Here is a 17,059-nt window from a genome sequence, read left to right as displayed (position 1 = left end):
TGTAACACAAAGCCAGGTTTTTAGGGTCTGTCTGTCATTTTCTCTAAAGCCACTACACCGATTCAAATGAAATTTAGTGGACATAGTGGAACTATGAAATTCCACGCATACAGCGAATGATATAAATATGCGTGAAGCAAAAAGTGCTGCTCCTCATACATGTAAAGCATGGATGTAAAATTCTTTCCTCCTAATTTACTGAGGTGGCATATTAAATGAACGGTATCAATACTTTCATAATCATATTTTAGTTTCGAAATGAACCGCAAAATAAGGGAGTCAAAATGTGGAAACTTAAGGGGGTCATCCCGTGTGAAGGTCATTTTTTCTGCCTTTCTTTGAAAAATTATTTTGAGGACTGAATAAAGATAGAAACGTGATTTTTTCACCATATGTTTATTGATAACTCTAGTATATGTGATAAATTTTTCAGCGTGACTTCGTAGCTAATTTTTGGAATAGGTGTTAATTTATGCACCCACAAAAAAAGGTGTTTTTCTGCTGCCAAGCTGGAGGGCGCTGTGTTCATCTGAGGGAAAAAAACTAAACGGCATTTTAATGTGGACAATATTCCCCGGTCCGCAAACTAGGATAATTAGAAAATATTAAACGGTAAATTTTTGGTGGGCTTTTAAACTTAATTTTTTGCATTTTGGTGTTTTTTTACGGCTTTTTTTATCAATGAAAAAAAAAACTATCCGTCCGATTGCAATTATCCTAGTTTGCGGACCGTAGAAATATGTACTAAAGAAGCCGTGAAAATTTCAAAGAATTGGGTTGGATAGATTTTGAGCTATGGTGGCAGCCGATTTTCAAGATGCAGTTTCGAGAAAAACGCATTTGAAAATTTAAATGTGATTATCAACAGTAAAATTTTAGCTCACCATTAATCTGCTATACCTGGTCCATAGAGAACACCCTCCGTTTCTTCAAAAAAGTCTTATAAGGCCGATTGTTGCTCTCTGGTGTCAATTGTGGCTTTTTTAGCGAGGTCAGTCGATTGTCGTTCGGACCGCCAAATTCGCGCTTCATTACGGCGGTCGGCATAAACCTGACATATGTGACCAACTTGACATCCCATTGTCACTAGGATTTTGAGAATACCATTGAATCCTTCATTGAAAATAATTACAGCCAGAAAAGTGGCTATTTCTACGACCTTGGCCCCAGAATTAAGGTGTTTAGGAGCGAAAGTTCAGATCAATGCATTTAACGGCTTATTGTTATTCTGGGTCTCTGCTCCTAAACATCTGTTCAAGAGATCATCTCGTGACAAATCTTCGTAGATTGGTTTGATGACTGTTTGAACCTCTTCAGTCAAAGGTGCCTTCTCGTGGTGAAAACTATCCAGTTCTCCTTTAGCTTCCGCTTTGCGCCATTTGCACCAACTGTCCTCGCCTGCTGGACAATTTTGATGCTGAGGATTTTCGTCTGTAGAACATTTATGGAAGAAAGTTTCCCAAATTTCTTGCTTCATTCCTTCTATCGAATTTGCGTGTCGACGAACAGCTAGCCCAGAAAATATAGTGAGGTCCTTAGCAGTAAGTTTTCCAGCCCCTTTTCCACCAATGCCTTTGTGATTCTTCATTGCATTTCTAAGCCGCGTTCCCATTCTTTTCTCGACATATTCTACGTATTCCTTTTTTACTACTACGTGTATTTTATTATTTGCAGAAATACCGGAGAAAACTCCAGCAAAATCCAATATACAATATACAAAACTTGTCGCAGTTGGAACATCCATGTTCATGCTTGCTAAAAGTTTCTTTGCCGATGTTGATGCGAAGTCCTTTTTCTTCTCTGATAACTATCGATTCCCATGAAATACTCGTTTTTTAGTGCGAGCATGACGTTGAACGTTAAAGCGATCTCCCTTCGTACGATCAATTTAAAAAAATCACTGAACACACAAACAGCACAATACTTACAAAAAAATATAACTGAGTATAACTTGAAAGCCTTTCAGTGCTCACTCTAGACTGGATTATCCTTTTTATTTCAAACAGCAAATAAGTTTAGACAATTGATTGGTTTTCCATCTTTTTATATTTATACCTGTGTTCGAATTTATAAGGCTCAGGTAAAAACTAACAGGTAAAAAAAGATTCGATGCTCTTTCTCATCGAGTACTCTAGCCGCGGCTGCAAACTCCTTACCTGTTTAACCCTGTAATTTCTGAAGGACTCGGAATATCGGAAAATCCCTTTGCCCACATATTCTCCACTATATATAGACACAATTCATGCAAAAAAAATCGATTTCTCCAACCCGACACACGGGATGACTCCCTTAAAGTGAGACAGGATTTTTCGGAAACAACTCAACCCAAAAATCTGAAAAGATTTGTGGCGGAAGGAGTAACTTGCGTGTGCAACGCACACAAACACAAATCCGTGCCAGGGCATGGAAAAAGAAAAAAAATTGAAAGCGAAAATTGAAGGAGGAGTGGATACCTGCACTGTAATTATTGTTTAGATTTCAAGAAATTTCTTTCAAAAGTGTAACATTTGTCTGTTAGTTCGACTATTGTTCTTATTGTCTTTTCTGCAAAATTTATCGTTTTGATTAACATTTAGACAAACAATTAAGCCAACAGAGTCATGGAGATGCACTTACATGAAGTCGAGGCTTCAAAATACATCCCATTCTGATATTAGCTTAAAAAATTGCAGCAGTACAGCAAGATTGACAGATTTTATTTAAAATATTTAATATTTATCACTTCATCAGCCATTACCCATAACATATCAGTTTACTATTATTTTGTCATTCTGAGTGATGCCAAACTGAGCAAATGTTGATTGCCTAGGGATGGTCGATAAATACGACGTCGCTCCTTTCGACTCACGCACCCTTCAACGCCAAATAATAATTTTACTAACATTAACCATAACAATCTTTTGCAGGATAGATTACTTGTTTCATCAGTCTTAATAAAAGATATTTTTTTTCGGTTTTCGCATTGCTCCACAATTTCACATCCATATCCCCATCATTTATGAATATACGAGTGCGTTAAAATATACCCCCAACTTTATGTTGGTGAAAAACTGTGGGTCCCCAAAACGAATGAACTCACATAACAAATATAATTTTAAAAAAATCCTAGTGAAAAATTATTATCTGGTGTGAAAACGAGCGCATTTGTTGTAATTGTATTTTGTTGGCAATTAGGAGTGAGAAATGTCTTTATACCGGAAAAGCTAATTTTCGAACAATTTTTTTTTGCAAACGCGCTTTCCACGAAACCACTTTTTACACATTTGCTGGAATTTCAACTCAAAAAGTAATATATCGGAATTTATAAATTTTGGAAAGATTCTTTGTAAAATTACGAAGACCAACCTTTGGGATGATATCGCATTTTTAAGGGTGCTTAATTAGTGAAAAACAAGTCGAGAAACTGGAGCGGGATGCCTCAAATTTGAAAGATTTTGCGTATTTCTTATCTGAAAACATTTGTGTGGACATTTATTTCATTTGTAGCTAGCACGTAATGTATATGCATGTATTATATCAGAATATTAACTTTACCATGATACTCACATTCAAAGTCTTAGAATTTGGGACACCCTTGACCTTCTCCACCGTCCAGCTGAGGTTCGGGACGAATTCTAAAGAGCGTGTATGGAATTCTCGGAAATAGATCCTTTGCATAGACCAGATATTCCCAGGCTTCACTCCAGCAACTCCGAGAGTTCTATCGGAAATCAATAATGAGATCACTTGTGTATTGTGGTGCAGTTGGGACTGTCTGATGATTCGCTTTCGCGTTATTGGTTTGAGTGACCACCATTGAAAATTCGTTTTTAACATCGGCTGGACTTACTAAAGCATATTACTAAGCTGATTCAAATCACCAAGCTGATTCAAATCAGCTCTGGCAATGCCAGCAGACGGGTGAGAAATTATATGCAGAGGGTTTACAGAAACTATGCCATCCCCAGTGAAACACCCGTAGTTGAAATTCTGGACACACTAAAGCAGAAGCTTTCTGTCATATGCAGTCCGCTACCACGGTATGGCGAAAGTCATTCCAGACGTGTCCAGAATGCAACTTACGCGAGGAACCAGCGGAGTTTTTTCAGATCATTCAACGAATCCCAACAGAGCGTTCAGACAGTACAGCTTTCGGTGACAGAAGCGCAAGAGTATTGCGATGGACTTTGGAGGTTACCCGCCTAGCATTCTAAGTGCATCATCGCCAAAAGCACCCGCCATGCCACTACTAGGAAGTTGGACGATCCATAAATAGCTTGCAGAACTGGAGGGGCCCTGGTTTGGATCGGATGCAAAACTTCTGGTAGAAAAAATTACATGGTCGGTTGGCACACAGAATAAATCAGGTCATAAGTCGGCTGCAGGAATTTCCAACATTCCTCACTGCGGGGGTTACCTACCTTGTCCCTAAAAAGGACACTGTATAGGACCCCGCGGACACAAGACCGATTACTTGCTTACCCTATGCAAACCCTATACAAATTCAAAACGACCATCATTAATGGAAGGATCAATGCACACTTCGAGACCAACAACAGCATAAGGGCTGTCGGGTCGGTTTAAGGGTTGCAAAGAGCAATTCAATATCGACTCGGTAGGTGAAGGACAAGCAACTAGAAGCCAAAGAAACCTCTTTAGTTGCTATATCGATTATGCCGAGGCTTTCGACAGCATCCCGCATACTTGGCTAATCGATGTCCTACATCTGTATCGCATTGATCCAAAACTAATAAAATTTTTGCAGTTTTTATCAGTGCATACATCTGAGGGTATTAATGCCTCAGAACCCATCCATATACGGAGAGCTTTGAGGCCCATTTGGTTTTGCATGGCACTGAACCGCCTTTCATGGCTACTGAATTATGCTAGAGGGCATGGTTTTCCAATAAAGTATGGCCTAGATGCTAAGTGCGAACTGACATACTGGATGCACTTAGATGACATAAAGTTATGTGCTGGTACTGACAACTATCTTAGAAGTCTGTTGCGAATAGTAGAAATGTTCAGCCGTAATATTCGGATGGAGTTTGGATTAGACAAGTGTCGAATCCAAGTCATCCGCAAAGGTCATTACGAGTAGCATGTCGGACATAGCATTGGTGACCTCCATATCAAATAGGAATTCTGCAAGGAGCCCATGTTCGAGTTGGTGATCTGAAAGACGCTCTGCTGTCCGAATTGCGACGTGTGAAGCTGATCCTGAAATCGTATCTCTCGGAGAAGAATAAGATAAGCGCATTGAATGTATTCACTATCCCTTCACTGGTTTATGCATTCGGAATATTGCCGTAGATGAAGACCGATCTGGAAAACATCCAGCGGCGGATACGGATTACTATGTCTAAATTCAGAATGCATCATCCAACTCTGCCATGGAGCAGATGAACCTACCTCGTGACATCGTGATTGACGTGGCGGCACAACATCTTTGCCAACTCGACTCGCTACGCATTTATTTTTACAGCAAAGAGCAGGCGAGTTCCTTGCATGCGGCAGCAGTCTGTAAGGCAGACTGTGGACTGACTCCACTTAACTTGAAGGATCGATCTTTCAATCCTCCGAGGAGGTGAAGTCGGACCAAGGCGGATCGATGAATGGAAGTCGAAGGCAATGCACGGTGAACACGTGAATTGTCTTTGGCAGTCATTTGTCGATTCGCAATTGTCGAACAGATGGCTATGTTCTGGGAAGTTCTTTGTTGAGACGGAGAGATTCATGTGTGGCGTGGTGGCCATCCGAGCTTAGAAAAAGCTCATCATGAAAGAACGGGTTGAGAAAAAACAGTGCAGAATATGTAGTTCGGCGTTAGAGACGTTGGACCATCTCATTTCTGGCTGCACTGTTGTGACACCGGTGCAATACAAAACCATGATGCTGTATGTATGGTGATCCATCCAAATCTTGCACACAAGCATGGGCTGATCACGGGAAAATGGCCGGTTTACCGATATGAGCCGCAAGCAGCACTTGATGTTCTGCTTACCGCAAGTATTGGGACTGGCAATTTCTAACAGATCGGCACATTTCACACAACAAGCCTGATGTGCTGTTTTTTGACAAGACGGGTTGCTCCGCGTATATTATTGATGTTGCTACTCCCATATTAGCAACATTGAATGGAAATACGCGGAGAAGAAGATGAACTATGAGTCATTGGCTCGGGAAATTAAAGAAATTTGGCGTCTCGGGCGGGTGGTTGTATATAGTTCCCATAATACTGTCAGCTACAGATATTATACCTAAATCCCTCACGGCTTCCCTCGATGTCCTGGGACTCCACACAATCTGGTTCAAATCATGCAGAAGTACACCATTCTGCATACGTGCTCGATGTTGCTTTGAGTTTTCGACAGATTCTCCCATTGACCTGCCATCGGCCACCACCACCAGCGCCACTTTAGTTTTTAAGTAGGTAGGATCGTCCAAGCCTGAAGTGTGTTACAGCACTTCATTCAAAAGCGTAACCGTACACCATAGTACACTGTAGGAAGCAATGTGGTCAGTATTGCGCTGGCCCGAGATTATTACCCTGATTTGTTTCATTCACAGCTGAGTCGCCTGGTTTCCGTTATCCAGTCACGATAATAAGACCGTCTACCACCAGTGAGATTTGAATCGCGACCTTTCGCTACGATTGCCCAGCGCTCTAACCACTTGAGCCATCCGGACACTAGACAGGCAGTAGACCGATTTTAATAAGTTTTTGTTTTACACAAAATCCCGAAAATTCTTCGATGACTAATATAATGTCCAAATATGATTGTATTCCAGTTAATTCTTCCTACTACAAAAAATTTAAAACTACGTGGAAAAATAAGCCTTATAATGTGGTCCTCCCCTTGAAACCATAGAAATAAGATGCTCACGTCATTATTAACGAGAATAATCGACATAGGAATAAAATACTAGTCTCATATATGAAAAAGCACTTTACCTCGTTTCATTGAAAGGTTTGTGTAAAATAAAACCTTATTCAAATCTATTCAATGTATCTCTACCTATTTGTCTGGCACACCCATCTTTCTCAGAAATGATTACAAATATTGATACAAAATTATTTGACAACAACAGCGTCATCAGCGTCATATGGGGGTATCAAGTGAAAGGTTTACTTCCTAATGATGCTCTCAGTTTTGACATGTGATGCAAAAGCGGGGAGTGCTGGTTATTACTAATAAAGTTATAATAGATCAAAGTTGCGTCTTTTATACAAATTTACTACAATTTAAGATTTTGAATGCGGCGAATAGTCTGACTCAATATGTGCATATACGTTACGAGGTAGGTACAAATGGGACAAAAGCCCACTAAAATATTCTGATGCAAGAAATACACAGTCTTTCACACCTGAAGGGTTTACCCTCGGTTTCCCAACTTATTTGCACACTTGATAATAATGTTGAACTCCTAGTCTGAAGTGCATCAAGTTGACCATTATAATTATTATACAGTACTTTCCAGAGCAACTAATTTGTGTACCTGGCTATTGAAAAATATTGCAAAATTGAATTTTTAGCTAAGCATAAGTGGGACTGCATTGCACAGAAAGTTTTTCTTCTGCGCCCTGGGTTTTTGGAATGCACAACTCGTCGGGCAACAATAAAATTAACATCTCCCCTTAATGTGTGATCTATCCACTGCCCCTTCAACAGGAAACAAAAATTGGATTGGCGGGTTTGCTGAAGACGGGATCCAAGAAAACAGAAGGAATCGCCGACTAGAAATTCCATAAACTCCTTCGATGTTATAACCGTACACCGTTTTATACTCTTGACATTTAAAGAGAGCGAAGCTTCGTACACTGTTTCTTTACAAGCAACCGCGCAGCGTATTTAGCGTCAGTAATTCTACAGAATGCAGGACTGCTTTTCTTTTCCATATTGGAATGGCTGTGCTTTCTTACCAATTAGATGGTGATCTACTTTCCTCATTACCGTTGTTGGATTCCATAGTTCAGCTGCAATGTTATCAGGTCCGTTCCCGGATTGCATTCGTTTCAATGCCTCCCCAACTTCTGTGATGTTGACAAGTGAAATTGATCATAGTCTTCCTTTGAAACCGGCTTCAACTATTCCTGCCATTTTTTCGTCACAGCAAAGTAATTCGCCAATGTTGATCTATATAAGGGATTTAATAATACCTAGAAACCTCAGAGATGCGGCAGCGTCTGATGAGTTTTTCTACCCTAGAAGAAATCGCACGGCACAATTTTCGATAACATCGAATTAGTAGAGAAATGCAAAAAAAAATTGTGGCAAGAAAGTCTAAACATTTCTTACACTGCCCTGCGCCACATGTGTTTAAGATGACCCACTCGTCGCCTAAACTGGAAGCATTGAAGTTGTTGCCATCTATTAAGGTGTTTTCACCCCCACTTTCTGTCACAAATTAACTCGTGCGAAGGCATTGGAATCATAAGCCGACGTAGCATGTCAGACCTGAACATTTAAAAACACGCCGCAAATGTTAACGAAAGCTAACGACTTCCGAAAAGTAGAGAAGTGACTTTCCTATATTACCTAGAAGTAGAAAGAGTATTGATTAACAGCACCTCTAATTTGATGGTGGTGATAAATTACTTGCATTTCCAGTATTTGGACATAATAGCAAAGCTTCTTTAATCATCTTTTCGCGTTGACAGATCCCAGGCCTGATGCCATCGTTAGTAGAAATAACGGGGCCTGGATATAATATTGATCAAACATACAATTTACCGACATATACAGCCCGTCAATCACATCTACGCGTCATCGTTGACAATTTGCTTAAATGTGTTTCAATTTCTTCCAGGATTTCTCGATGCTCCAGTTTTCTACGCTCTATATTTCTGGGAAGACCAACAACAACAATTGTCGCCATTCCTTAATTTGTGATCTATCTATTGCCACTTCTGCATTCTGATCAAAAGGAGTACATCGACGAAGTTCTTTTTTCGGGATTGTATCAGATCATAGTACCCCGATAATATGACGTAGATAAGTATTGTCGAAGCTTGGAGATTTTGAGTACCAGTCACTTTTCAAGTGCTACTTCCACATAGTGGCATGAAAAGAACATAAGAACAGAGAAGTCCTCAAAATCAGCGATAACCCTTGAAATTGGGGTCCTTGATTTTGTTTGTACTATCCTCAGTCCGATTCCCTTTACCTCTCTTCCAAAATCGAAGGTATAACTAAGGTAAGGTAAGGTAAGGAAAGAAAGAGATATTATTAGCGTAGTTAAGATGAGCACAAGAAGAAAAATATCAGTGACAAAATATAGTCACCATGGACTTCATTTTTCCTTGAAGATTTTATGGTAATATAACACTTGATATTATGTGCCGTTGTATTTTGCTTTTATAATACTCATCGTCATCAACGGCGCAACAATCGGTATCCGGTCTAGGCCTGCCTTAATAAGGAACTCCAGACATCCCGGTCTTGCGCCGAGGTCCACCAATTCGATATACCTAAAACCTGTCTGGCGTCGTGACCTATGCCATCGCTCCATCTCAGGCAGGGTCCGCCTCGTCTTCTTTTTCTACCATAGATATTGCCCTTATAGACTTTACTGCTGCACATGAAATGGCTGTTTTGGAACGTGACGAAAGTTCAATGAATGAACGCTAATCCAAAATAGTGGATGTTTTATGTCAAATTAAGGTGGGACTGATACTCTATATAATTCATGTGTCATTTCGTTGGTGAGTTTCTTTCAAGGTGTATTGTAAGCAATTACAGAGAAAATGAATCGCTATCAAATAAGGGTATTTTTTGTATGACCTTAAACTTAGACACAGTACAGAAGAGGCAACAAGGAATATTAATACGGCATATGGAGAAGGAACAGTTAGTGAACAATTCTCAAGGCATTGGTTTAACAATCAGTTGGAGATATCGCAGGAGAATCCGGTGTTCATTATTCGACTGTTTCCCGATATCTGAATTCGATTGAAATGGTGAAAAATATGGACAAATAGGTTCCACATCAACTGACGAAGCGGCATAAGGACAACGATTAAAAGAATGTACTTCTTTGCTTCCGCAGAAAAAAATGAATCCATTTTTTGCACAGAATTGTAACTTGCGATGAAAACTGGGTCCAGTACGAAAATTGCCAACGACCTGTCCAAGCCAAGTTTTCACCGAACGGAAATAATGATGGTGGTGCAGCTGGAGTTGTTCTTTATTCCTTCCTAAACCCCGGCGAAAAAATTGACGCTACAAAATACTGTACAGAACTCCAAGGAATATATAACAAATTATTAAGGAAAACAGCCAGCATTAGTCGAAAGACATAGTGTCTTTCTTCTTTACGACAAGGGCAGGCCACATGTACAATCAAGTACAACAGTCCAGAAATTGCATCAATTGAATTACGAGACTTTGCCTCTTTACCTCACTTGTCACCCAGTGATTACCATTTCTCTAAACATCTAAACCACTTCCTTGCTGAGAAAATATTCAATGAAATGTACCGGAGCTGTTGATAATCATTTTGATTAATAGTTTCAATTTTGACCAATTTTATATTAGTTTGCATTTTTAATAAAACAAGTCGAGAAACCGGAAGCTGGATGCTTCACGTATGAAAGGTTTTGTTTATTTCCTTCATAAAGACATTTCAGTGTGCATTTGCCCCATTAGTACGTATCACGTAATATATGCATATATTATCTGAGAATATCCACTTTCGGGTGATACTGATATTCAAAGTCTTAAATTTGCAAAGAAGTGATAATTTGACTTATAATAACATTGTTAGTAGTAGTGCGATTCCCACCAAATTTGGTGTTATAGCCTACATTACTGCATTGCTGCAAATTTCGTTTTGCTAGGATGAACTTAAGGGGGGTTCTGCAGCCAAATACTGACAATTATAGTATTATCAACATGGAGGGTATTTCGCAACCTGGGCACTTCCACCACCTTTCCGACAAATGTCAAAATTCAAACCGGCTGCGGAAAGTACTAATCGAGGCCTTTCGTTTGATACCCCACATGGCTATATTTGGTGAAAAAAAATTTACACGTCACTGTATGCGTCGGCGTTCACAGTTCCCACCTGTCACCAAATTTGTTGTCAATCGCTATAACCGTCTCCAAGAAAAATGCGTGTGAGAGACAGACAGATGTCCATTGACATCCTGGCAGGAGAGATGGCGAATATATACAATGCGAAGTCTATCTCTCCTTTATCGCAGACGAAGAACGCCGACAGGGAGAGATAGGTGGCAAGAGGGTTGGAAACGCTCGGGAAAGGGTCGGTGGACACATAGGCTCATCCCTGCCATCAAAGAGTGGTTGGAGAGACGGCATGGTGATATTAATTACAATCTTACCCAGTTTCTCACGGGGCATGGAAGATATCGCCAGTACCTATTCAGGTTTAAATTAGATACCTCACCAGATTGTTCAAACTGCAATGGAGTCTCAGAGGACCCAGAACATGTATCCTTCCACTGTCCAAGATTTGTAGAAGAAAGAAAGAACCTAGAGGGTGCTCGTACCAGAAAAACTGGTGTGAAAAATGCTAACATATCAGGAAGACTGGGATGCGATCAACTCCATGGTTGGCTAGAGTGAGCTGACTGGTGGTTGTACGGGGTTTGGGGGGAGTCGGGGGTTGTTTTAGTGGGTAAGAATCCTCCACCCTGGGGTGTGCAGGCCATTGCCTTTTGAAGATGTCCACCTTTTCACACCTTTGTTTTATACAAAGTCTTTAAAACGACCATTTCATGTGCAACTTTCTACGGTTTGCCCCTCCTGGGCAGAATAGCACCAGAAACGCTTCGATACTAACATTGTCAAATGCGTAGTTAAAAATGGAGCGAAGTCTGAAGTGAGCACAATATTCCACAATTATTTGCGATGATATTGGGTTGGGGAAAAAGAAATGTCGTATTTGTGATGGAAATTTGACGCTTTATTTAACATAGAATTATCCCATTTAAGTCAAATATGCGCCGTTTTGTTCGCAGACTTGTTGTCATTTAAAAGGCAACTTCATTACTCCCCCCCCTTCTTATTTGCAAAAAACTCAGACAGCCAGTTTTCGCAAGCCTCTTTTGAGGCGAACTTAATAGCATCAAGAGCGTTTTGCATGAACCGGAAGAGATGGTAATCACTTGGTGCCAGGTCCGAACTATAGAATGGGTGCGATAGCGATAACTTCTGGCGGGTCATCAAAGATGTGTGGGGCCGAGGATTGTCCTGGTGGAACACAACACCATTCCTATTGACCAATCCTGGCCGCTTCTGATCAATCGCCTGCTTCAAACTGTCGAGTTCCTCACAGTAGAGGATCAAATTGAGGGTCTAGCCATAGTTGAGCAGCTCATAGTGGATGATTCCCGTTCAACCCCACCAAACATACAGCAAAACCTTCCTGGTCGTCAATCAGGGCTTGGCGATGGTTTGGGCCGGCTCGCCGTGCTTCGACCACGATCTTTTTCACTTGAGGTTGTCATACGTGGTCCACTTTTCATCACCAGTCACCATCCGCTTCAAAAATGGGTCGAATTCGTTCCGTTTCAGCAGTGTATCGCAGGCGTTCATTCGGTCCAAGAGATTTTTTTAGTGTCAACTCGTGTGGCACCTAAACATCCAACTTTTTTTTGGAATCCAATCTTCAAATAGTTTTATGGTATATACCCACCTCCTGGCCAATCGAATAAATGCCCACATACTGGTCTACTTGGATGATTTTGATGATTTTATCGGTTTCTACGACGATTGGCCTAGCATTAAAGGGTGTATCTTCGACATCCACTACACCAGAACGAAATCGATCGAACCAACGCTGTGCTGTGCGAATCGTTACAATATCGGGCCCATAAACTTCACAAATTTTGTTGGCCGCCTTCGTTGCAATTTTACCTCTCAGGTAGTAAAAACGTAAAATATGACGAATTTCTTGGTTGGTGGACTCCATCTTTGACGCGCTATAATATGAGACTGAAACGTACGACCATAACACTGTCAAAGAGACACTTATAGAACAGATTGTCGTCTCCAAATCGCCGTATATATGTTTAAGTGTCGCTATCTATTGACAAAATACATTTCTTTTTCCCCAACCCAATATGTTAAGTACATGGCCATCAAGAACAAAAATTAGCCGAGCATTCATTTTCATTGTTTAGATCGTTAATCCAAAATTATACATTTTATAAAAATTCTTGCAATCGATTATGGCGAGTGTGACCATTTAATATCTTTCTAACTTGTGAAAGCAGAGGAAAGGAAACGCAACCCGTTTGCAAGGCAAAAGACAAACCAACCCCTTTGTATTTTCTGTTCTCTCCTTGGTGGACCATAGCACATCCACCTAGTCCTTTCTAATATTTGCTTTTCTGACTGCATTTTTGATGCTTCAGTTTCACTGAAACCGCACTTAGTGTTGTACAACTGATAGACCTATAGCCCACTGGATTTGGCATAAGTCAGAAAAAGCTTTGATGAGAAATTTAGTTTTGAAGCAACGGACTCAGCTTGTTTCAAAAAGATGAATTCTGAATTAGGCAGTCAATAAAAACATCCGCTACCTCATTGTTTATACTTACACTATCTCGACTTCAAAATTGCGAAATGCAATTTATATGGTTATTTTCGGAAATTGAATTTATTTGGAATGTAAACAAATTGAAAATGTTGAGTGAACTTAGTACTGAAGATAATGGAAACTCAATCATAACATATTTAAGATTTTCTTACCTTAGTACGTGGGCAATTTTAGGCGGTAGCGCAGGTTGGCCTAATGATATATAGTACAGACACAAAAGAATTGTAATAAACGCCGACAGAAGCCCTATGCATCGCGCCGAACCCCGTCGAAATAATTTCACAGTCATTTTAGATATTTTCAGAACTAGGTCCCCTGTTGCACTAATGCATTGACAATTTTTTAAGTTTTACTGTCGCTATTGCAGTCCTCCTCGTTGCCTTCAGCATAAATATGATTACAAATAATAGCGGCTCCGCGTGGCACGTGTAGACCTTAATTTATGTGGGCACTATATTGGAGATTTGCCAAGTTTTTGAAAGGTATCATTGCATCTGAAAAACAAGAAACATTAAATACTGATTAGAAAACATTTTAAATAATTATTAAACAAAGTTTAAAACAATAGCCTGAAAACGGAGCAATGTTGTGTTACCTATAGCAATTCATATAATTGTCCCAAGGCCAGAATGGCTAATTACATTCACCTCGGACAAGAGCATATCAATGATTGCCTCGAAAAGATAGGCGACAACAGTGAAACGATGTTTATCCAACAGCTAAACATGGGGCCGTGTTCAAATGATGGGAACAGGTGACGGCAACGCAAGCATTGTATTAGGGGCATGCTCCCAAATGACCAGACTCTTATGAAAAGTGTTTCAAATAAGCTAAAAGGTGTTGTATCTATTTCGGGCGGCTAGACACAATCGTTGAACGTTAAATGATGCTATCAGGGGTGGACTGCATCCAAGTAGTTTTTGCTGCTCATTTCCCTAGCATGAATTTTAAACATTGGTGTTCCTACTAAAGTGTTCTCCCTGAAATATGTTTGGCGTTTGTTGGTCTCGTATGTTTATCATAAAAAATGAAATACCATCACAAAACATTTCTTAGTAAGATATATCTAATAAACTAAAACTAAACTGCCACGAAAACGGACGAAACAGTAAAACTGAATCGTAAAAGGTTTTCAGGAAGAACGAGAAATGTAATGATTGGTTTCCAGATTTTGGGACGTTCAAGGATTCGATATTCTCGAAACGTACTTTATGTTGCAGGCATTTTTGATAGATCTCCTTAGTAACCTATTACCGGCCACCACCGCTAAAATCTCCCTTCTTCCTTTTAAGTATTTAGGATCGTTCGAGCCTGTTTGATACTTAATGTTAGTACAGTAGAATCCCGATAATTCATAAATCATTAAGGGGCTAACGATTTGGTACGAAATATCGGGAATACCAACTATAGGGAGGGCAAAATAAAGAAAATGACCTTTGAGGACCGGCAAATTTGTACGAGTTAGCCGGACACATGCATTATCAATTACCGCGATTCCGCTGCATTACGAAAAATCCGGCTCAGCCGATAATGTGACATCTCGAAAAAGTTTGGTTTAGACAAATGTCTACCACTCAGAATGACCATGATGAACCGCATGCTGGATGTAGCCTTGGTGATCTCCACATCGAAAGGATGATCAAGGCAGACTTCAAAAAGTACTTAAAAGTTCTGCAAAGAATGCACGGTCGAGTTGTTGGTTTCAAAAAGGCTCTTCTGTCCAAATTCCTGAGAGATCTGATATAGGCACGAAAATCCTATTTTTCACAGAAAAGCAAAATAGTCGTATTGAATTGCTGTCGATGAAGACCAATTGGTTAAACCTTTACTGCGGATATGTACTTCTATGTCGCATGCATGACATGGAGCAAAAAAACTTCCCTCGTCACATTAGGGGTAGAAGTGTAGATGACATTACGCGACTCACTGGCCGCTTATTATTTTTACAGCAAGAGGCAGACGAGTTTCTTGCAAGCGGCTACTTGTAAGGCAGAATGCGGGCAGGCTTTACTTGATCAATCTATCTCTCAATTCTCTGAATAAGGTGAAATCAGGTCGATCAGTGAAAGTCGAAGGTCGAGGTGCTTAGAAAAAGCTTATTATGAAAGAGCAGATGAATAACAATCAGTACAGAATGTGGGATTTGATATTAGAAATGTTGGATCATCTAATTTTTGGTTGCATTCTGTCTGATGACGTCGATACAGTACCTAAAAAAGGTGTATAATTTTTTTTCCATAAATATAGCCATGTGGGGCATTAAGTGAAAGGTTTCGATTAGTTCTTTTCGAATCAGGTATTAGTTTTGACATTGGTTTTAAAAGAAAGGAGTGCGGGGGTTAATTACTTTAAGGACCCATCCTCAAAAAGCACCCAACCGAAAAATCTGAAAAAAAATCTGGTGTTGTACGTACATGGTATCTAGGCTCTGAAATACTCTCAATTATGATATCTGCTTAGATAAAGTTGATAATAGTTTATTATTATATTTTGAAAATTTATTACCCACTAGAACCACCACCGACTCCCTCATGGAACTACGTTTAGGTATTACATCACGGGGTGGAGTCAGCTTACTTAGGCTAGCTCTCCTTTCTTCAATACACGGCGATCGTAACCACGCCGCATGTCTGGCAATTTGGCGTGGATGTAAGGGATAACATAATGCACAATTTAGTCAAGTTTGAAGATCTATTATATCTCACTATTATTAACACAGTTATAGGGGGTAAAACGTTGTCATTTTTTGTGAATTTCGTGCACTCTACAACCTGTATGACGTCATCATCACATTTCAATTCATCAATACCAGAACGAAATGAGTTGTTATGAATGGCTTCGCAAGGTATTATTTTGTTTTAGTTTTTAGCCATTTGTATATGAATATCAATTACTCCAAACAGACATGTGTGTATGTAGGTATATAGTATATGCGTGCTGAAGTTTGCGGGTAGTGTCTAATTCAGATAGATATATTTGTACAATAAAGCCGCCGTATTTAATATACGTAGTATATGTGTACATATGTATGCCTTTGTGGACGAAGTATGTCGACTTGTTTTCGTTAAAGAACGCAAGTTTACTTTTTTAGTCTCGCCATTTTGTCAAAAACAAATGTAAACTTTTGATCGTGTGTACGCTTAACAGTTTAGGAAATTATTTGTGTAAATCATCATCATCATCATCATCAACAACGGCGCAACAACCGGTATCCGGTCTAGGCCTGCCTTAATAAGGAACTCCCAAACATTCCGGTTTTGAGCCGAGGTCCACCAATTCGATACCCCTAAAAGCTGTCTGGCGTCCTGACCTACGCCATCGCTCGCATTGTGTAAATGGTCCCTTCAAAAATGAAGGGCAATTGAATTTTACACACGAATTTGCCATACATTCATCTTTGTTCACATAGGGAAACACAAAACCTTTTCTATCTGAAGCGTCAAGCTTCCGGTTTCCGGAATTGTTTTAAGCTGCAAACTGATATAACCGCTTAAGTGATCAATGGTCAAAGACC

At 39.9% G+C, this 17,059-nt stretch overlaps 1 protein-coding gene across 3 annotated transcripts in view; it reads right to left on the bottom strand.

The window, feature by feature from the left end:
* Positions 1-17,059, bottom strand: part of LOC119658825 (alpha-mannosidase 2) — a 188,988-nt gene that overhangs the window by 22,799 nt on the left and 149,130 nt on the right. For all 3 annotated transcript variants that reach the window (XM_038066557.1, XM_038066556.1, XM_038066558.1), the window contains one exon: positions 13,698-14,039. In XM_038066557.1, coding sequence (XP_037922485.1) covers positions 13,698-13,834 — 137 coding nt within the window. In that variant the 5' untranslated portion in view covers positions 13,835-14,039. The remainder of the gene's footprint in view (positions 1-13,697; positions 14,040-17,059) is intronic.

The sequence above is a fragment of the Hermetia illucens genome, chromosome 6 (genome assembly GCF_905115235.1).
Source record: "Hermetia illucens chromosome 6, iHerIll2.2.curated.20191125, whole genome shotgun sequence".
In the NCBI taxonomy this organism is placed as follows: domain Eukaryota; kingdom Metazoa; phylum Arthropoda; class Insecta; order Diptera; family Stratiomyidae; genus Hermetia; species Hermetia illucens.
The sequence above is the reverse complement of the archived record's forward strand: the minus strand, read 5'-3'. Positions and strand labels throughout refer to the sequence as shown.